This window comes from Geotrypetes seraphini, chromosome 1, assembly GCF_902459505.1.
Source record: "Geotrypetes seraphini chromosome 1, aGeoSer1.1, whole genome shotgun sequence".
NCBI classification, from domain to species: domain Eukaryota; kingdom Metazoa; phylum Chordata; class Amphibia; order Gymnophiona; family Dermophiidae; genus Geotrypetes; species Geotrypetes seraphini.
The window spans coordinates 42,664,271-42,686,186 of NC_047084.1; the positions used below are offsets into that span (position 1 = coordinate 42,664,271).

Below are 21,916 nucleotides of genomic sequence, written 5' to 3' on the forward strand. Positions count from 1 at the left end.
GTTAGTGTAGACGCGGCTGCTACATGTATCGTAGCAAGGATTCTCCCTGCCACAATAGGTATGGCGGCCGCCTGTCCTCTCCCCCCCCACCAATCGCCGGCAGGAGGGTGCCCAACCCCTCCTGCCGGAAGGCCGACCAACTCCCCAATCACCGGCAGGAAGGTGCTCTAGGAGCCTGGGCTAATTAGGCCTTAGGCTTAATGGGGATGGGCCCGAAAGGGGCAGGCTCGCCTCATTTTGACAAGACGGGCCTTCCGAACAGTAGGTAGGAAGACCCATTCATCCGGCCAACGATTAAAGTTAGTGGGGGGAGTCCGGGGGGCAGGAGGGGTTGGGCACCCTCCTGCTGGTGATCAGGGGGTTGGTCGGCCTTCTGGTAGGAAGGGTTTGGCACCCACCTGCCAGCGATTGGGGGGCATCAGGGGGAATCCTCCGGTAGGAGGGGTTGGGCATCCTCCTGCTGGCGATCGGGGGGGGGGGGTCCTCCTGCCAGGGATCGGGGGGTGTCCTCCTGCCAGCGATCGGGGGGTTGGTTGGCCTTCTGGCAGGAGGGGTTGGGCACCCTCTTACCAGCGATCATTGGGGGGAGGAGGACAGGCGGCCGCTATACCAATTGCGGCAGGGAGATCCCTTGACGCAATAAGTATAGTGGCCATGTCTACTTACAAATGTAGGCCAGCAAAATGCATTGTAAGCAAGACATTATAAGTGTCTCCCACTCTACTAGGGAGATGCGTAGGGCTGCCTATGTTCGCCTAAGGCTACCGCCTAGCCTTAGGCGAGCTTAGGCAGTCTTTCGGGCCTCCCTAGGCTCCCGGAGGTGCCTTCAATATAGGCGGCCTTCCTGGGGAGCATTTTTTAAATAAACGTGCTTCCCGATTGGCTGATTAGACAGCTGTAGGACGCCTACAACTGCCTAAAATCGGGTCTCACTTTGCAGAATCCGGGCCACAGAGGCCATAGCTGGAAAGAGTAACAATACCTTTCATGAATGTTTTTATCATGACGAATCTTAGAATACTACTGATGGCTGAGCTTTTCCCATGCAGTGAACATGCAAATACTGATTTTACATTTCATCTAAATCAGTGTTTTTCAACCTTTTTAAACCCGTGGACTGGCAGAAATAAAAGAATTATTTTGTGGACTGGCAAACTACTAGGACTAGGGAAGGAAGCACTGGGGGCACTAAAGACATGGGAAGGATGCACTGGGGGACCTAAAGACAGGAAGGGGCACTAAGGACATGGGAAGGAGGCACTGGGGGCACTAAAGACATGGGAAGGATGCACTGGGGGGCACTAAAGACAAGAAGGGGCACTATGGACATGGGAAGGAGACACTGGGGGCACTAAAGACATGAAGGGGCACTATGGACATGGGAAGGAGGCACTGGGGGCACTAAAGACAGGAAGGGGCACTAAGGACATGGGAAGGAGGCACTGGGGGCACTAAAGACATGGGAAGGATGCGCTGGGGGGCACTAAGGACATGGGAAGGAGGCACTGGGGGCACTAAAGACAAGGGAAGGATGCACTGGGGGCACTAAAGACAGGAAGGGGCACTAAGGACATGGGAAGGAGGCACTAGGGGCACTAAAGACATGGGAAGGAGGCACTGGGGGGCACTAAGGATATGGGAAGGAGGCACTGAGGGCACTAAAGACATGGGAAGGATGCACTGGGGGCACTAATGACAGGAAGGGACACTAAGGACATGGGGAGGAGGCACTGGGGGCACTAAAGATATAGGAAGGAAGCACTGGGGGCACTAAAGACAGGAAGGGGCACTAAGGACATGGGAAGGAGACATTGGGGGCACTAAAGACATGGGAAGGAGGCACCAGGGGCACTAAGGACATAAGAAGGAAAGAGGGAGGGAATAGAAAAGGACAATTCTTGGGCCTGAGTGCAGAAAGAAAGAAATGAAAGAAAGGATACACAGACAGAAGGAAACGCAACCAGAGACTCATGAAATCACCAGACAGCAAAGATAGGAAAAATGATTTTATTTTCAATTTAGTGATCAAAACGTGTCAGTTTTGAGAATTTATATCTGCTGTCTATATTTTGCACTATATTTGTCTATTTTTCTATAGTTACTGAGGTGACCGAGCTCGCGGAAACGGGGTTTTTAAATTTTAGTCTTAGTAGTTTGCCGGTCCACAAAATAATTCTTTTATTTCTGCCAGTCCACGGGTTTAAAAAGGTTGAAAAACAACAAATTTAAAAACCCCGTTTCCGCGAGCTCGGTCACCTCAGTAACTATAGAAAAATAGACAAATATAGTGCAAAATATAGACAGCAGATATAAATTTTCAAAACTGACACGTTTTGATCACTAAATTGAAAATAAAATCATTTTTCCTATCTTTGCTGTCTGGTGATTTCATGAGTCTCTGGTTGTGTTTCCTTCTGTCTGTGTATCCTTTCTTTCATTTCTTTCTTTCTGCACTCAGGCCCAAGAATTGTCCTTTTCTATTCCCTCTTTCCTTCTTATGTCCTTAGTGTCCCAGGTGCCTCCTTCCCATGTCTTTAGTGCCCCCAATGTCTCCTTCCCATGTCCTTAGTGCCCCCAGTGCTTCCTTCCTATATCTTTAGTGCCCCCAGTGCCTCCTCCCCGTGTCCCTTAGTGTCTCTCTCACTGCCTTCCACACTTTGTCTCACCCCCGAAGCCAGCCAGCCTGCCTGTCTACCTCTCTCCCTCCCTCCCTCCCTGGCTAAAGCCAGCCTGCTTGCCTGCCTACCTCCTTCCCTCCCTGTTGCGCAAAAAAAAAAAAAAAAAAAAGCCTCCCTTCTTCCTTTCTCCGGGTCGGCTGCTATCTTACCGCCCTGCTACTGCTAAAGCCGACACAAAGTCTTCTTTCCGACATCAGTTCTGACATCGGAGAGGATGTTCTGGGCCAGCCAGGCAGCAATTGGCTGGCCCAGAACGTCCTCTCCGACATCAGAATTTACATCGGAAAGAAGACTTCCTGTCGGCTTTAGCAGCAGCAGTAGGGCGATAAGATAGCAGCCGACCCGGGGAAAGGAAGGAGGGAGGCTTTTTTTTTTTTTTTTTTTTTGCTTGACAGGTAGGGACAGGGTCTGAAAACGGGACCTATGGCCATCTTAATCTTGCCGGCCCTGTGCAGACTGGCACAAATTTCCTGCAGACCAGCACCGGTCCGTGGACCGGCGGTTGAAAAACAGTGATCTAGATCCTAAAACAGAACATATTTTTATAACATTTCTTTTGTGTACTGGTTCTTTTGCATTTAGATGTTTTTAATCTTTAGGCTGCCTTACGACCAACAGATGTGGTACTTGAAATTGGTTCTGGGACTGGAAACATGACAGTAAAGCTGTTAGAGAAAGCTAAAAAGGTAAATATGCTGGATTACATTAGTTCCATTCACTTAACTTTGTTAAAAAGGACAATTTTCCTGACACAATTGTGCTTTAGTTTGCCTAAATAATCTGAATTGAAGATTGATTGATGGCATATATTGGGAACTGTAGATAATTTGCCAGGAATTTTGATATACATAATCTGCTTCTCTTCTCTGAATGTTCAAGCATTTACAGAAATGCAGAATATGTCTGCACATAAGAACCATAAGTCTTGTCTAGTCTGTTCACATTTTCTCACACTCATTGTTATGCCTTCCCATCCCTTTCAAAATCTCTGTGCATGTCTCATGCCACCTTGAACTCTGCCACTGTTCTCATCCTTGAACTGTGCCACCTCTTATCAGGATGCTGTAATCTTTTTTTGTGTTTTTGTAAGTTTAGTCTATATTGGGTTCTGGGTTCAGATCTCCAGAGGCAGTGGTTCAGAACCACCCACCAATTTTCCCTTTAGGCTTCAATAGTCTTACTCACTGTGCCATATGCCTGCTTCAGCTTAGGATTTCAGCAGGAATCAAATGCAGAATATGTCTGCACATCCATGCAGACCAGCAGGCGGAAAACTGCTGCTTACAGGATCAGCCCCTTGGGGACACCTAGCCAGCCAGTCTGCTGGTATTTTTTAGAGCTCAGGGGTCAACCTCTACGTAACTGCTTGCAACCCTAATTCAGTCAGGAGGTTGAGCACTGGTTGTGTGGGCTCTTTACCGGCTTGACTGAGACTAACAGTGGGACGGCTGCATAGTCTTCCCCATCTTTGTGACGTAATTTTCTGGGGGTTGAGGTTCAGTTGGACCTCGGACCAACTAGCAGTCAGAAGACCAGGTTCATCCAGTTGAATCTGTGAGACATATTTCTTCTCCCTTTGATTCCAGCTGAAATCCTAATCTGAAGCAGACACATGGACAGTGAGTAAGGCTATTGAAGCCTATAGGGAAAATTGTTGGGTGGTAGTTCTCAAAAAGTTGATTTTAAGGGTTTCTAACTACAGAGCCCATGTTCCCCTCCTCCAAAACTCCTTTCCCTGAGATCTTTTTCCTTCAGGGAGGTCTCCATGGGCCGTTTTTTGTGCAGTTTTTCTGGTGGCTACCATCTTGGATTTTAAACAGTCTTTTTTATTATTCTTTTACCTCCATCTGCCTCAAAACCCCTTAACTTTGCTCAAAATTGACTGGGTTGGACTCTTCATGTCTTTTTACCCCCATTTTATGCCAGGTTTGCACTTGATGGCATTATTTGCAGGTCCTGTAACACATGCAAAATATCTGTGCCATTGAAAAAAAAAAAATGAAAAAATACCTGGCAGACCTAATCTAATCTAATCCTTAGGTTTGTATACCGCATCATCTCCACGTTCGTAGAGCTCGACGCGGTTTATAGTAGGAGAAATAGGAAGGAACTACAACAGAGGGTTAGAGGTAGAAGTGTGAAGAAAATTTAGAGGACTTGGGATGCCAAGATATAAGAGTTTCCTTGATTCCTAAGTTGAAGGGAGACTTACATTTTTTGAGAAAAGCCAGGTTTTCAGATGTTTGCGGAAAACTTGGAGAGAGCTCAAGTTCCGAAGAGGGGAGGTAAGGTTGTTCCAGAGCTCAGTGATTTTGAAGTAGAGGGAGGTCCCTAGCTTTCCTGTGTGGGAAATGCCTTTTAGCGAGGGGAAGGATAGTTTTAATTTGTGGAAGGATCTGGTGGTATTAGGGTTTGAGGAATTCCAAGATAGAGGGATAAAGGGAGGGAGGATACCATATAGGATTTTGAAAGTTAAACAGGCGCATTTATAGTGGACCCTGGCGATTATCGGAAGACAGTAGAGCTTGGCCAGGAGTGGGGAGACATGGTCAAATTTACTTTTAGCGAAGATGAGCTTGGCCGTGGCATTCTGAATCCGTTGGAGTCTGTGGAGGTTTTTCTTAGTTAGGCTTAAGTAGATAGAGTTGCAATAGTCCAATCTGGAGAGGATGATGGATTGGACAAGGAGGGTAAAATGTTTTTGATGGAAGCAGGATCTAACTTTCCTCAACATGTGAAGGCTGAAAAACCTATCGGTTTTTTCCAATCACTAAAACCCCTGGGGTTTTTTTTGCATATTAAAGTGATGTTAGTGCATCAATCACTTGGCTACTTTGCATAGGGTTTTAGCTAATTTGTATGGGCGATCGAGGGGAAAAACACACAATGAGCAGTTTTGTGAATCAGGTCAGTAAAAGTGATTGTCGCTAAAGCTGTGAAAACAGGTTTAGTGACAATCGCTGACTTTAGTGCATCCAGCAGCTAATCTTTCAGTTGATCACTTCCTCTCTTGTAGAACATTTTTTAGTAGCCAAAAAAGAAAAACAAAACAGTTACTTGAATCAAGTTGAAGATCTTTGCATTTTAATTTTTTTAACAGATAAGTTTGTAACAGTGGAACCTGGATAGGCCCGCTCCCTAAATACACCCATTACCTGTGCTCCACCACCCCTTTTCTTCTAACAAAACACACAGTCTCTACTTATTGTGAAAATTAGCTACAACATTGTTTATTGGAAATTACATATTAAATATATAAACAGCATATTAACACAAAATTCCCGAGCTACCTTAAACAAAGTTATGGTCCCCGACCCTGCCATGCTAGCAAGGATCTGAGGGGTCCCCCACATGCCCCATTCTCTAGGGTCACCTGAACCACCAGGCATGGCTCCCAGCCAGCCCACTGCTCATCCCCTGATGAGTCCAGCAGTCAGTAGCTTGGGATACCGCCACAGGGCCTCCCCAATGAACAGAGCTGCGACTAGGATAATGCCCAAAGTTCACAACCCGTCGCAAAATCGTCCAGCTGCAAATCCCAGCCCACGTCGGACAAGTGTACCCGATCCTTCATAAATAATCCCGAACAGGAAACGTCCACCCACCCATTTCTAATTTGAAACCCACCTCTAGACTCTACCCACCGCCCAACTTGACAGTTTACTTTGCACAAACCCCTGGTCCACCTCCGGGACTCCAGCCGGCACGGTCGAAGAATAATATTTGACCACACCAGTGTCGTGCCAGGAAACCATTCCATAACCATCCGAAGATCGCCCTGAATAATGTCAATCAGACGCTTCCCCATCTGGGAATCCGCATAGCATTCCCAACAGATCTACCCTGTCCAAGGACACCCTCCATTCCCCCCACCAGCCTCCGGGCAGCCTTCCGAAGGTGAATATAACTCCAGTAGGCCCACGAGGACCAGCGCTCCAATTGCTGAATCCCCTTCCCTGGCACCCCAGCCATAAATGCACTCGTGGCCGCCCCTATCCGAAATGAATGAGTGCCATATCGTGCTGGCTCCTCCCCACACCTGCACAAAACTAACCGCAACACAGCCAAGAACGCGTAAGGTAAGCCCCATCCACTTGCAACAACAAGGCCAGCCCCAACGGAGGACTAACCGCCATGTAGGCAGACAGGGCCGCCACGGGGCACGTAACAATGTCCACAATCTTATGCAGAACCACCATGCGCCCCCTGCCAAGCTGGTCCGTCTTGGATCTGGCAATATATAAGTGAACGGAGCTCTCACCACACTGAACATGCTGCAACAAGAGGCCCCGCACGCCCACCGTGTCAGCTGAGTGTATAAGTAGTTCCCCAATACGGAAAGCCCCTAAGAATGCTAAGGAAAATGTCGCTCTAAACAGCAGCTCCTCATACCTGGACTATGCCACCGCAGGCGACTCTGCGAGCAGCCACACCAACAATTCATGGGTGATGCGGCATAAGTCGGGAGTCTGGTTGATGTGGCATAATCCAGCATCCTTCGCACCAAAATTCCAGTAGACAGGCAATGCCACCTCAAAGCCTTACAGAAGAAAGCGAAGCCCACCAAATGTCACACTACCAGTCCCCGGGACAAACCCATGTGATGGGAATTAGAGAATGACACGGGGAAAAATTATGTCCCCGTCACCGCCCCATCCCTTGACCACCATCCTCTGCACCGCCCCGTCCCCACCGTCCCTTTCACCGCCCCGTTCCCGTCTCTGCCGTCCCCTTCACCGCCCCATCACCACCTCGTTGTCTCTTTCACCGCCCCGGCCCCATCCCCGTCTTCAGCGTCTTCTCCTCTCCATCCCCCCACCCTCAGCACCCTTCACGCGGTCCAGAAGCTCCCTCCCACCGGCCAGCCGTTCATTTCCCTCCCTCCCTTCTTTTCTCTTACCTTTTCTTGTTAAAACACGCGTTTTCTATAAGTCTAGGAGCTGTATTACAGCCGAAGCCTTGAAGTCGCGTCGAGTTGCCAGCTAGAAAAGTCTCCTCCGATGCAACCGGAAACAGGAAATTGCATCAGAGGAGACTTTTTCCAGTGTGCAACGCGACTTGACTTCAAGGCTCCGGCTGTAATACAGCTCCTAGCCTTATAGAAAATGCACGTTTTAACAAGAAAAGGTAAGGGAAAAGAAGGGAGGGAGGGAGATGCATGGTCGGCCGGCCGGCGGGACAGAGTGGGCTGCCGCTCGTTCACAGCGCATTCCAGATGGTTCACTGCCCCGTGCTACCATTCACCGCCCCACGGGATGGTGAATTGCCTTGTCCCCGAACTTGCGGTGACCATTTTTTTTGGTCACCGTTTTGGTGGGTTACTCGCGGCTAAACGCGGCTAGCCGCAGGTAACCGCCACCGTGTCATTCTCTAATGGGAATCCAACACAAAAGTGGCTAGCAAGTCCTCGGATACCAGCCCTGGGACCCATCCCTGAACAGAAAGGAAGGTGAATGGTCGTCTGAATACAGCACTGTAGCGAGTCCAAGTGGACGGAACAACCGACAGTCTCAGCATGTCCCAGAGCCCTTCACAACCAGGCTCCACAAATGCGCCAGCATCTGTAACCCCTAGGCCTGCACTCTGGGCGCCAACTGACGAAACTGCGAAAAGTTAAAACGAAAGAGAGCATCAGCAATACAGTTTGTCACCCTCGGTATGTGCCTAGCCTTAATGTACAAATTGAGCCGCAGACAACGCAATACAATCTCTCGCATCAGTGTGTTAACCTGCAAGCACTGCGCAGCCTGCCAATTGACCACCTCCAACCCCCTCCCCCATATTGTCACACCAGAATACCACACGCTTATTACATAACCGGGCAGGCCAAAGCTCGCAGGCGACCAACAGCTGGAAGAGCTCCAGTCACATTCCGTGTAACTCCGCACCGTTGCCATTCAGCCGGCCATTGCGCAGCGCACCAATCCCCTTGACAGTAAAGGCCGAAACTCATTCCTCCCGCCGCGTCTGATTGCAACTCCAATTCCCGGTTAGACAACTCAGACTGCTGATTTGGAAGCGTCCCATTAAAATATCTAAGGAAAAGGGCCCACATCTGCAGATCAGCCTGTAAACTTGCCAAGATGCGAACAAAGTGCCTCCAATTCCGCACACCAGAGGTGGTCACCGCGAGCCATCTCGCAAAGGTCCAACCCATAGGAAGAACCCGGCAAGCGAAGTTAAGGGACCCTAATAGCGATTGAACATCTCTCAGAGTAGCCTTTTGAGACTCAGCCACCTGTGATATCAGCACCAACAGCTGCCGCACCTTATCCCGTGGTAACTTTGTGACCATTGCCACTGTATCGCGCTCGATACTCAAGAAGGAAAGCTGCCACCAAGGGAATCCCAAATTTGGAGGCCACGCTTTCAAAAGTGGCTTTTAACCCGAGACACACCACGGAATCCGCCGCCCTCGTCTGAGAGGAAGACGAAGAAGAGGAGGGGGTTAAAGAGGAAGAAGAGAAGGAATCCCTATCTCTCCGCCTGCGCTTCCCTTTCTCCTTCCTATCCCTGTGCCCCCCACCCCCCCTGCAGCAGCCTCTAGGGCCATATTACCCATGTCCTGCACTCCTCCAGTGGTGTCAACTCCTCCCGATACTAGAGTGGTGCTACCCGCAGCATCCACCATGTTGGAATACCACCGTCCATTCTCGACGGATGCGACTCCTCGTCCCGTGGCGCCATTCGTAGCAACCACTAGCCTGGACCTCGACGACCAGGCTTCGCCGTCTAAACTCCTCCAGCACTCCGTGTCACCTCGCTGGAACAGCATGCTCTACTCTGGGACGTACCTGCTACAGCCACAGCTTCCTGTCTCATCGGGGAACCACCAAAATCCTGTGAAGAAAAATCCAGACAGAGAGCAGCGATCTGCACGGCACCGGATGAATGAAAACTGGGGGGCACCCAGAACCCCCTACTCCTCCGAGATCCCAACAACCCTCTGGATCCCGGCCCCTACCAAGCCCCTTGCCCCACGCTGCACAACACCCCAGAAAAGGCAGACCGCCCATTGTCCAAGGCGTCGGACCCCAACCAACACCCCATGGTCCCACAGCCCAGGGCGGCCAATAGTTAGGGGGAACCAGCGGCTGCCACTCCCCCAGTGGTTGAGCATCCACATCCTCACTACGCTCTTCCTCTAACACTCCAACGCCCTTAACTCCGGCACTCACCCTCCCCCCTTGGGCAGCCTGCAGCACAACCGGCACACTCCCCACTGAAGCACCTGCCTCTGCCCTCTCACCCCCTTCTGGCATCCCAGCACCCCAAAGGGAAGCACTCCACTTCCTCCCCTGGGCATCCTGCACCTCAGCGTGCAGGCTCCCAATGGCTGCACATGGCTCAGGTCCCGCCACTGCAATCACCTCTACTGCCTCCCTAATGCTCTCACTAGCTGAGACCAACGCTTGCCCCCGTCCTCTTGGGCCTGACCCGCCCCTGCGGGCCAACCTGTCAGCCTGAACCACAGGCCTGCATCCCCCCTGCTACTTTGAGAGCGATTGCAACATGGGCCGCAACACAAGAACGCCTCAGCGGCAGCAATCACTCCCAAGAAGGCGACAAACTCACCGGCACCTCCTCCTCATCGAATGAGTCCCCGGCAGTGAATGAGAGCTCCGCCGCATTCCCCAGGTCCCGCGCTTGCTGCCATCAACCGCCAGCCGACAACTCGCCACCAGGGAAGAAGCCTGCAAAAGCCACCTCAGAGGACCAGGTACGCCCTGAGTCCTCCCAAGCCCTGGCTTTTAAAACCCCCCCTCGGCCATGGCCCTCCAATGGCAGGTCTTCCTGACGGCGGGAAGGACCTGCCAGTCAATCACCTGCCTCCTAACTTCCCCGCTCCTACGACGGGCTACCATGCAGGCCTTCCGGCTCCGCGTTAGGTTCACCCATCGAGACGGGCTCTCGGGTTACCTATTTTTGTTGAGGGTTTTATCAGTGAAGTTTCCAGTATACCAGAAATGTAATAATCAGGAATAGGGTTATAAAGTCATGCACAGAATTGCTAAAGTTATTGATAGAATATTCAAAGAAATCTTCTATAGAAATAATGGGGTGTGGAGACGTCTTATTGTTGTTGCATCTAATTTTAAAGGCTAAGGATTAAAGTGTACATTTTGTACAGGTAATTGCTTGTGAAGTTGATACACGGCTGGTGGCTGAACTTCAGAAGAGAGTCCAGGGCACGTAAGTCACTAAAAGTTACTTTACTGTAGATAAGAACATAAGAATTGCCTCTGCTGGGTCAGACCAGTGGTCTATCTTGCCTAGCAGTCTGCTCCCGTAGCGGCCCCTAGGTCAAAGATCAGCCCTACCTGCGTATGTTCCAGTTCAGCAGGAACTTGTCTAACTTTGTCTTGAATCCCTGGAGGGTGTTTTCCCCTATAACAGCCTCTGGAAGAGCGTTCCAGTTTTCCACCACTCTGGGTGAAGAAGAACTTCCTTAAGTTTGTACAGAATCTATCCCCTTTTAACTTTAGAGAGTGCCCTCTCGTTCTCTCTACCTTGGAGAGGGTGAACAACCTGTCTTTATCTACTAAGTCTATTTCCTTCAGTATCTTGAATGTCCCCTCTCAGTATCCTCTTTTCAAAGGAGAGGAAGTCCAGTTTCTCTAATCTCTCGCTGCATGACAACTCCTCAGCCCCTTAACCATTTTAGTCACTCTTCTCTGGACCCTTTCGAGTAGTACTGTGTCCTTCTTCATTTACGGTGACCAGTGCTGGACGCAGTATTCCAGGTGAGGGTGAACTATGGCCCGGTACAGTGGCATGATAACCTTCTCTGATCTGTTTGTGATCCCCTTCTTAATCATTCGTAGCATTCTGTTCGCCCTTTTTGCCACCGCCGCACATTGCGTGGACGGCTTCATCAACTTGTCAACCAGCACTCCCAAGTCTCTTTCCTGGGGGGGTTCAGTCAAACCTCGGTTTGCGAGTAACCCGGTTTGCGAGTGTTTTGCAAGACGAGCAAAACACTCAGCAAACTTTTGACTCGCAAACTGAGTGTTGACTCGATTTGCGAGCACCCCCTCCCCCTGATAACCGGCATCACTCCCCCCCGCTTGCAAAGGCTCCCTTGCTCCAACCGGCACCCCCCCTGCGCGAACTGACCCCCCCTTTGCCCGAAAAACTTGCTCAAGGAGAATTAGAAGTCTTTGAGCATGCGCACCTCTGGCAGTCCTTTGCTTTCCTGTTCATCTCCTGCCTCTGACATTCTCCTTCCCCCATGAGAGTCTTTCTCTCCCCATCTCTGTAATGCTCCTCTGTCATCAGTTTCTCCCTCCTGACTAGCTATACCTCATATATATCCTGGCCCAGTAGTTCCTATTCTCTGCCACTCTCTTTCTTAAAGTGTTAATATTCTCACTTTTCCTTTCTCCTTTGCAAAATGTTACATATAGAAAAAGTCTAACATCTGGCACCAAGAGGATTTGAAGGGAACCTTACAAACAACTGTAATTTGTTGTATTTCTTGCAGAGCCATGGCGAACAAGCTTCAAGTAATGATTGGTGATGTGTTAAAAACAGATTTGCCATTCTTTGATGCATGTGTTGCTAACCTGCCTTATCAGGTATGGTAAAAACAATGACAGTGGAAACATAACTGGAGGTTAATTCTCTAAAATATAAAGTTAACATAATCTCCTATTTTATATTTTTAGATTTCCTCCCCTTTTGTGTTTAAGCTCTTGCTCCAAAGACCCTTTTTCAGGTATGTATAAGGACATTGAAGGAAAAACATACTATATTTGGGAATTGAAAGTGGCATAGTAAAAATAGATGTTTCTAGATATGTAAAGCATTTCTAGCATGGTTTAGTTGGTAGGAAATATTTCTCTTTTTTTAAAGGTACAAAACTTGTGTGGCCACTTAAAATTTCTGAGCTTTTATACTCTGGTTATGAAACTGTGGAGCGATGTAAGGATTTGCAATGTAGATGAGGAATTGGGCAGATGAGAGCACAATACACACTTGCTAAACTATGTATAAAATATATTCAAGCCTTATTTTAAGTTACTTTTTTCCATCAGAAATTCTAGTATTCCTCCAATTTGCCCACTTTTTTTTTTGCAATTTTAAAGTCTCAGAAAGTATCCCTGCACAATGAGTAGACAGAATTTGCAGTTGGTTTCCCAGGGAAATCTGTAATGTTGAGATTGCCTCCCAAATAGAGTTTAAATCCACCACTGAAGGTTTTTCTAGAGGAGCTAGGACACATTTAATATTCAAATCTTTAAGCTGCTCAGTACCTGTTTGGAAGTGTAAAGGTAATAGTGATTCTTGCCGTTCCTCCATTTTCCCCAAGACTTCCTGCGTTGGAAAGGCAGTTCTTCATTTTCCTCCTCCTCACAGCTCCTGGAAGTTACTGCCACACTCTCCTCGCCCTGCAAACCCAGTCGAGGGAGTGGCTGTGCCGGCGTGTCTCGTTCCTCCGGAGAAAAGCTGGCCGCCTCGAAAGAGGTGGAAGGGCTCTCCGAAATGCCCCCACCTCGCGCCGAGGACTCTCTCTCTGGTTCTCCTTGAGCCCGACGTTCGACGAACGCATCCATAGGGCCAGGCATTTGCTCTGACTCGGGTTCGACAGGAAAAACCCGGGTCTTGGACTTACTCTTCACCATTTTAGGAAAATAGGCTCGGGAGCGTTCAGCCCAACAACTTCAGTCCACCATCTTCAATAAGCTCTTGAGACCACAGGTGTTAAAAATTGGAGCTACGTTTATGCTGAGATACCCCTGTAAATGTTTAGTTAATTTTAGGGGAGCTAAATATACCTTTTTTGAATCTGCACAGTTATTGAGGTTTATATTAGATAAGGAGGTGATGTTTGCAAGTACCCCTATTTGTAACCAAGAAAATGTTCCTAGTTAGTTAATTGGGTCCACTTCAGTCAGCCTAAATTTCTTATAAACTGTTGGATTAATTAGTCTCCGATTTATGATTTTTCTCCCTCAATATTTGTGGACTAATTAACAGTAGAAAGAATGTTTATTTTTTCTTATATTGTTTATGTTATGTATTATATGGTGGATACTGTTTTATTTCATTATGATTGTGTTATCATATATTTAAACTCAATAAAGATAAAGTAAAAAAAAAAAAAAAAAGAAATTCTAGTATTCACAGCAAATAAGTTTAACATAACCTAAAGAGAAATAATCTGGTATCTTGGAAAGTCACTTTTATTTAAAGCGAAGTCTGCCACAAAGTAAAGTCCCAAGAAAGCTCAGCTTTGTGTGTGAGTATTTAATCTTGCAAGCAGTGTAACTTTTTTTTCATTATGTCCCACAAAACAGAAAGAAACAAGTGGCAGACCGAGCCACAAAAGTTTATCCAAATGCCTTTAATTAACAACGGTTGCAGGAGGGGTAAAACACAAAGCCCAACCTAGCTAAGTTCTGTCCCACAGGGGCTATGAAACCAAACTGGTGTCAGGAAAAACATGCACCAGATATGGTCCAAAGCCTTTCTCTCCTTTGGTCCTTCCTCTCTCTAGGATGCTGTTATCTCCTCCACTTCCAGGGCTTCGGTTCAAGGATAGGTGGAGTCACAGTATCGATCCTGCAAGGTCTCATAATTTGAATCCATCTGTTCTCCATCAGGATGACTTCTTCTTCACCACTGCTGGAAATCTTTGATACCTCATAAAACATTTTATTGATGTATCTCTCGTTCTCATAGATGCTTTTCAGCCTTGCCACCCCCTCTCTCAGTTTCTTCATGAGGGATTCAAGCTGAAGACAGTTTACACATGGAATTATTCCCTCTGCTTGGGTAGCATTTTCTGTCTGCACAGAGACAGGAGCTATAACCTGCACAACATGTTTAGCAACACAGTGATTTCCAGCCATACTGCGGGTGCAGAAGTACTTGCACCTGATGAAAGAAAAAGAGAGAAAGCGGGGAAAAAATCATTCAAAAGCAATGTCTTCTTCTTGATTATCTGAAGATCCTATAAATCAAAAGATCAGCTTACTGAATTATGTAAATACAGCTGCAAGAAATGATATTATATACTAGTCTTATAGCCCGTTACATTAACGGGTGCTAGAATATATGTGTGTGTGTGTCTTTTTTTTTTCCCCCCTCCTTAGCCGCTTTTTGTATTTCTTTTCTTTTTTTCCTTGGCTGTCCACCACCACCCCTTGCCTGCTCCCTCTGTCCATTCTCCCTTCCTTTTACCTGCCCTGTGTTCTCCACCACCCCATCACTGCTCACCTTATCCAGTAGCAGCCCTTCTCCCTTTGTTTTACCTCCCCCCTGTCCATCATCACCTCCTTCCTGCTCCCCCTGTCCAGCAGTTAGGCCTCCCTTCATTTTTCTGCCCCCCTGTCCATCAGTACCTCTTCCCCTGTCCCTTTTTCCTGCTCCCCCTGCCCAGCAGTATGCCTCCCTTCCTTTTTCTGCCCCTCCATTTCCCTGTGCTGCAGCATTTCCCTCCCACCCCACATCCCTGTGCAGCATTTTCCTCCTCCCCATACCTTCCTCCTTACCTCCATGCCCTACCATGCTCTCCCCCTCTGCTCCCTTCAACTTCATCGGGCAGCAGCAACAGCATTTATAATTAATTGCTGTTGCCTGCTTCAGGTCTTCCTCTCTGGCGGATCCTGTCTTCATGAAAACATGAAGTAGGCAGGACCCACCAGAGAGGAAGGCCTGAAGCCGGCAACAGCAGCGAATTTTAAACGCTGCTGCTGCCCGAAGAAGCCAGGCCTTAACCACAAAGCTGGAGGGTTTTAAAAGCTACAGCGGCGGCGGTGCTGGGGGGTTTGAAAAGCCATCGGCCACGAAGTATGCCGAAGGCTTTTAATGACTTTAAAAACTTGCCTTTTTTTTTTTAGATGGCGTCCGGGCTCCCGCGGTCTGCAACCGCTGACATCCGCCTCGGGGGGGAGGGAGAGAGAGAGCTTCACACAGCCTGCAACCACCGACAGCCGCCGCGGCCGACATCTGCCTCGGGGGAGGAGAGAGAGTGTTTTGCGCGCATGCGCACTCCTATCTGCGGTGCCCTACAGCGCACGGAAAACGGAACACGCGATGGGAGTGCGCATGCGCGGCTTAGCCTTTTATTATATTAGATGTACAGTATGTTAGCACATATGTTTAAATGTCTCACAAAGGCAGTCTTGTTTAAAAGTAACATGTTCTTTAGCCAAGTACCAGTCAGAAATGCAAAGATTTGGCCTGGTTCATTGTGAGTTTGACTGTTCATGGATGAAATGTTCTACAGAAAAATTATTTATTTCCATCATTCACATTTTTCCCTCTCTTCAGACGCTTTTTCTCCTGCTAAAGATGGTTCTGGCTATAGGAGTCATCTTTTTAGAAAGATTGGGAGGGAGATCACATGATGCAGTGAGCCGAGAGGCTGTGAGTTTCTTGAGCTCCCAATTCCCCTGACAAACTTACCTGGTTTAGGTTTTTTTTGCAATCCTAAACCACCATGCATGCTGCATATATTCTGGCCAGTAAAGCAACCAAAAAAGACTGAGAAAAGGCAAGGTTAGTAGGACAATCAGACCCTAAGGTGGCTGCCATTGTGGGATCTGATTCTGTGCAAAAACCTACTGATCACTAGATCAGAAGCTGGAGGTTATTAATGGAACTTTACAGTCTATGTCTGGTACCTTTTTGAGCTTTATCAGCAGAGTTTCGGAGCTGTAGCAACGAGTGGAGACTACCGAGGACACCATGTGCTCGGCCCAGGAGGAACTGGCAGAAGCTGACCACTGACTATGAAAGTAAACTTGACAATTTAGAAAACAGGTCCCACCAGAACAATATACGGCTTTTGGGTGTTCCAGAGACCATCAAAGATAATGAACTTAGAGGATTCCTGGAAAACTGGCTTACCTCAGAGTTGCTTACTGGAGTGCCTTATGTGCTGTTAAGAATGGAGCATGCCCACCACTTGAGAAGGCTACAGGAGGAAGCAGTAAAGCCTAGAGCAGTTATTGGTAAAATTTTAAATTACGCTCAAAAAGAATGGATTTTTCAAATCTATCGGCAAAAGAGTGAATTGTGATATCAAAACCAGCGGATTTCTATTTTGCAGGACTATTCTGCTAAGATGGCTGCTTTGCGATGGGACTACTTGGTCGTGCTTGTGTAGACCGGAGGGCTAGGACTTCGATAGGAAGGCAGGACTTAAATGGGAAACCAAGGTGGCAGGGGAGCCCCTTCTGATTATTCAGACAGGTCTTGACCTGTTTTTGGGCCACCGCGGGAGCGGACTGCTGGGCAGGATGGACCTGTGGTCTGACCCGACAGAGGCACTGCTTATGTTCTTATGTACTCCAGCACAATGTTAAATTTGCTATGTTTTTTCTGACTCGTTTGAAAGTGCACCATGAGGGTCGGCATAAGAACATAAGAATTGCCACTGCTGAGTCAGACCAGTGGTCCATCATGCCCAGCAGTCCGCTCACGCGGCGGCCCTCTGGTCTAAGACCAGCACCCTAACTGAGACTAGCCCTACCAGCGCACGTTCTTGTTCAGCAGAAACTTGTCTAACTTTGTCTTGAATCCTTGGAGGGTGTTTTCCCCTATAACAGCCTCTGGAAGAGCGTTCCAGCTTTCTACCACTCTCTGGGTGAAGAAGAACTTCCTTACGTTTGTACGGAATCTATTCCCTTTCAACTTTAGAGAGTGCCCTCTTGTTCTCCCTACCTTGGAGAGGGTGAACAACCTGTCCTTATCTACTAAGTCTATCCCCTTCAGTACCTTAAATGTTTCGATCATGTCCCCTCTCAATCTCCTCTGTTCAAGAGAGAAGAGGCCCAGTTTCTCTAATCTTTCGCTGAATGGCAGCTCCTCCAGCCCCTTAACCATCTTAGTCGCTCTTCTCTGAACCCTTTCGAGTAGTACCGTGTCCTTCTTCATGTACGGCGACCAGTGCTGGACGCAGTACTCCAGGTGAGGGCGTACCATGGCCCGGTACAGCGGCATGATAACCTTCTCTGATCTGTTCATGATCCCCTTCTTTATCATTCCTAGCATTCTGTTTGCCCTTTTTGCTGCCGCCGCACATTGTATGGACGGCTTCATCGACTTGTCAATCAGAACTCCCAAGTCCCTTTCCTGGGAGGTCTCTCCAAGTACATCCTGTATTCGTGCATGAGATTTTTGTTACCGACATGCATCACTTTACACTTATCCACGTTGAACCTCATCTGCCATGTCGATGCCCATTCCTCGAGCTTGATTATGTCACGTTGCAGATCTTTGCAATCCCCCTGCATCTTTACTACTCTGAATAACTTCATATCATCCACAAATTTAATCACCTCGCTTGTCGTACCTATGTCCAGATCATTTATAAAGATGTTAAAGAGCATGGGTCCAAGCACTGAGCCCTGCGGCACCCCACTGGTGATGCTCTTCCAGTCCAAGTATTGTCCATTTACCCCCACTCTCTGTTTCCTATGCTCCAGCCAGTTTTTAATCCACATGAGTATTTCACCTTCAATTCCATGGCTTGCAATTTTCCGAAGTACTCGTTCATGTGGAACCTACAGGATCCACATGAACCTACAGGATCCCCGCCAACATAGATTTACTAAGGGGAGATCCTGCCAATCCAATCTGATCAGCTTCTTTGACTGTGTGACAAGGAAGCTGGATGTTGGTGAGTCCCTGGACATCGTCTACCTGGATTTCAGCAAAGCATTTGATAGCGTGCCACACCGCAGGTTGCTGAGCAAGATGAGTTCTTTAGGTTTGGGCGACACATTGACCAAATGGGTTGGGAACTGGCTTGGAGGTAGGCTTCAGAGGGTAGTAGTGAATGGCACCCCCTCCAAAATGTCAGAGGTGATAAGTGAAGTGCCACAGGGCTCCGTCCTGGGCCCGATCTTGTTCAACATCCATATAAGAGACTTTTCAGAAGGGCTCCGAGGTAGAATAACATTATTCGCCGATGATGCCAAACTAAGCAATGTAGTGAGCAAAAGCACAACAGACAAAAATGCAATGGCAGACGATATGGTGCATGACCTACTTCTACTGGAGCACTGGTCTAGGTCCTGGCAACTCAGTTTCAATGCCAAAAAATGCAGTCATGCACCTGGGAAGCCAAAATCCATGCAAGATTTACACCCTAAATGGCGAGATCCTGACAAGAACTGAAGCAGAAAGAGACTTAGGGGTGATTGTCAGGGAAGACATGAAGTCTGCAAATCAAGTGGAGCAAGCTTCATCCAAGGCAAGGCAAATCATAGGTTGCATACGCAGGAGTTTCGTCAGCCGTAAACCTGAAGTCATTATGCCACTGTATAGATCCATGGTGAGACCGCACCTGGAGTACTGTGTGCAATTCTGGAGGCCGCATTACTGCAAGAATGTGCTGAGACTGGAATCGGTCCAGAGAATGGCCACCAGGATGGTCTCGGGACTCAAGGAGCTCCCGTACGAGGAGCGGTTAGGGAAATTGCAGCTCTACTCACTCGAGGAACGTAGAGAGAAGGGAGATATGATCGAGACATTCAAGTATCTCACGAGCCGCATCGAGGTGGAAGAAGACATCTTCTTCTTCAAGGGTCCCGCGGCAACAAGGGGGCATTCATGGAAAATCAGGGGCGGGAAACTGCACAGTGACACTAGGAAGTTCTTCTTCACTGAAAGGGTGGTTGATCGCTGGAATAGTCTTCCACTTCAGGTTATTGAGGCCAATAGTGTACCAGATTTTAAGGCCAGATGGGATAGACATGTGGGATCTATCCGCAAAGATAGATAGGGAGGGTCACTGGAGTGGGCAGACTTGATGGGCCGTGGCCCTTATCTGCCATCTATTTCTATGTAACCTTGTCGAACGCCTTCTGAAAATCCAGATATACAATGTCGACTGGATCGCCCTTGTCTATCTGTCTGTTTACTCCCTCAAAGCGTTGAAGTTTCTTAGAGTTGGATCCTCTCCAGGTGGTGATGGTTTCACTGTAGAGTTTTATAAGTCATTCCAAATTACCCTATTACCACATCAACTCTGCTAAAAAAGTCCATTCACGAGTACGGCAGTGGTTCCCTAAGGAAAGTGTTGAATCATCCATGAATGCCTCGCCGCCTTCTTGAGTTCCTGTACACCGTCTTACTATTTCTCCACATACTGTTCTTTGAATTGCTTTATCAACAAACATGCTAAACACATTTTTGCCTCTTGGCTTTCATATTTCCTTTTAACTTGGGCTTCTATTTTCATCTCTGGCCTTACTTGCTTTGACAAATACTCTACTGCTTAATGTGCTTTATATATTCTATTTGTGTGCTCTTTACCTGAATGACAATTGGAGTGTTAATCCTTCTTTCATTAGTTAGTGATGTGTGTTTGCTCTGTACTGCACTTGACTTTTCGTGGTGATACTTTTTGTTAGTGTCCTCTTTATTGATGATGATCAGATCTATTTTGTCAGTGGGAGGGATTGTTTTGCATCATATCGATGATTCTCCATATTCTGGAAATTGCTTGGGGTTTTAATAGTGGATTGATGGGGGAGGAGAGGAGGGTTTTGGGTGGGATTTTGGCAACCAGTGTGCATGTGTTTTATGCTGTGTGTCTGGTGGGTGACTGATTGGGGGCCCCATAATCATTTGAACTTTTTGCATTCTGAATTGTTTATATAATTTTGCTGTGCCTTGAATACCTCCGTTATTTGAGTATTAACTTGGAATGTTGCAGGAATTGTGTCTCCTGCTAAGCACACCAAAATCTTACAGGTACTTCGCAACCATAAAGCTGACATTGCTTGCTTGCAGGAGACCAAGCTTTCTGCTCACGATCATGATAAATTTAAGAAATCTTGGGTGAGACCCAGGGCTGTGGAGTCGGAAGAAATTTCGGGTACATGGAGTCGGAGTCAGAAGTACAAAAAACTGAGGAGTCGGAGTCGGAACATTTATCTTCCGACTCCATTTTTGAACTTGGCATACCAATCACGAGCGATTCTTTCAGCTATAGCACCCACTATATACACAGCACAAATGTTGCGAGCAGCTTCTGCGGCCTTAAAACCTTGATTAAAAGCAAAAAGAAGGTGGTATCGAAAATGCTCATTTTTCTCAACTTGACATTCTGAAAATTAACCAGTGCTGTGGAGTCGGAGTCGAGGAGTCTGAGTCGGAGGAAATTTCAGGTACCTGGAGTCGGAGTTGGAACATTTATCTACCGACTCCACAGCCCTGGTGAGACAATGCTTCTTTGTTTCTTCGAGGTACAGTAGGGCTGATACAGCCATACTGATACATAAAAATATCTCTCCGACTTTCTAGACAGATTTCTGATCTTATGGGTAGATTTGTTATTATACAATGCTTTCTGTTTCGAAAGGAGATACTTATAGCCTCTGTTTATGCACCCAACACCTCTCAGCGATCGTTTTATTTATTTTTTTTAGGAATCTTTTAACTGCACTTGCTCCTTTCGCCAGTGCTGCTTTCTCCATGATATTACTGGGCGATTTTAATGCTGATATGGATGATACTTTAGACATCTTGTCTGATGTGTTGAGTTATTTTGTGACTTTTCTCTACAGAAAGATTGGGAGTTCTAAACCTCTCACTAATTACTCCACTTTGGACAAAGTGAAGAAATCTGCTCAATATTTGAGGGGTGGGGTGGTCAAGCACTCACAGAGTTAGCACCTAGCGTTCAGGCTATTCAAGGTTATTTCTGAAGGTTGTTTCTTTTTCCTACATTGATTATATAAAGATGAAATATATTTAAGCAAAATAGGTTTCCACGTCTCCTGTGCTACATTTTTACTCCTGAAGTGAAGATATGGCACTTTTTTAATTTTGTTACCTTTGCTAGTTGGTGTGGTAGCAGTAGTTATTCATGTGTGGATTTTTTTTCTTTTTTTAACTATTTATCCATAGATGTGCAGTGTTGATGTTTCAGAGAGAATTTGCGCTTCGTCTAGTTGCTAAACCTGGGGATAAATTATACTGCCGGCTCTCTATCAATACTCAGCTTTTAGCTCGTGTGGACCATCTTATGAAGGTGAGTGAAATGCCTGCTGCTGTTTTGTGTTTTTCAATGTGGCTGTATTGCGAGTGCTTACTGCTAAAATTAAGAAAGTGTTTATTTTTCTTATGACAGATGTAGCAGATTTGTAAAATGAACTTTATTCTTTAATAGGTGGGGAAAAATAATTTCAGGCCTCCTCCCAAAGTAGAGTCCAGTGTTGTCAGAATAGAGCCAAAGAACCCACCGCCACCCATCAACTTTCAGGTGAGCTTCAGAA

The 21,916-nt window shown here is 47.3% G+C and overlaps 1 protein-coding gene across 1 annotated transcript in view; it reads left to right on the forward strand.

The window, feature by feature from the left end:
* The window catches only part of DIMT1 (DIMT1 rRNA methyltransferase and ribosome maturation factor), a 63,831-nt gene that overhangs the window by 8,990 nt on the left and 32,925 nt on the right, over positions 1 to 21,916 (forward strand). The window contains exons 3-8 of the mRNA XM_033930500.1: positions 3,278 to 3,364; positions 10,810 to 10,871; positions 12,163 to 12,256; positions 12,347 to 12,396; positions 21,549 to 21,672; positions 21,811 to 21,903. Coding sequence (XP_033786391.1) covers positions 3,278 to 3,364; positions 10,810 to 10,871; positions 12,163 to 12,256; positions 12,347 to 12,396; positions 21,549 to 21,672; positions 21,811 to 21,903 — 510 coding nt within the window. The remainder of the gene's footprint in view (positions 1 to 3,277; positions 3,365 to 10,809; positions 10,872 to 12,162; positions 12,257 to 12,346; positions 12,397 to 21,548; positions 21,673 to 21,810; positions 21,904 to 21,916) is intronic.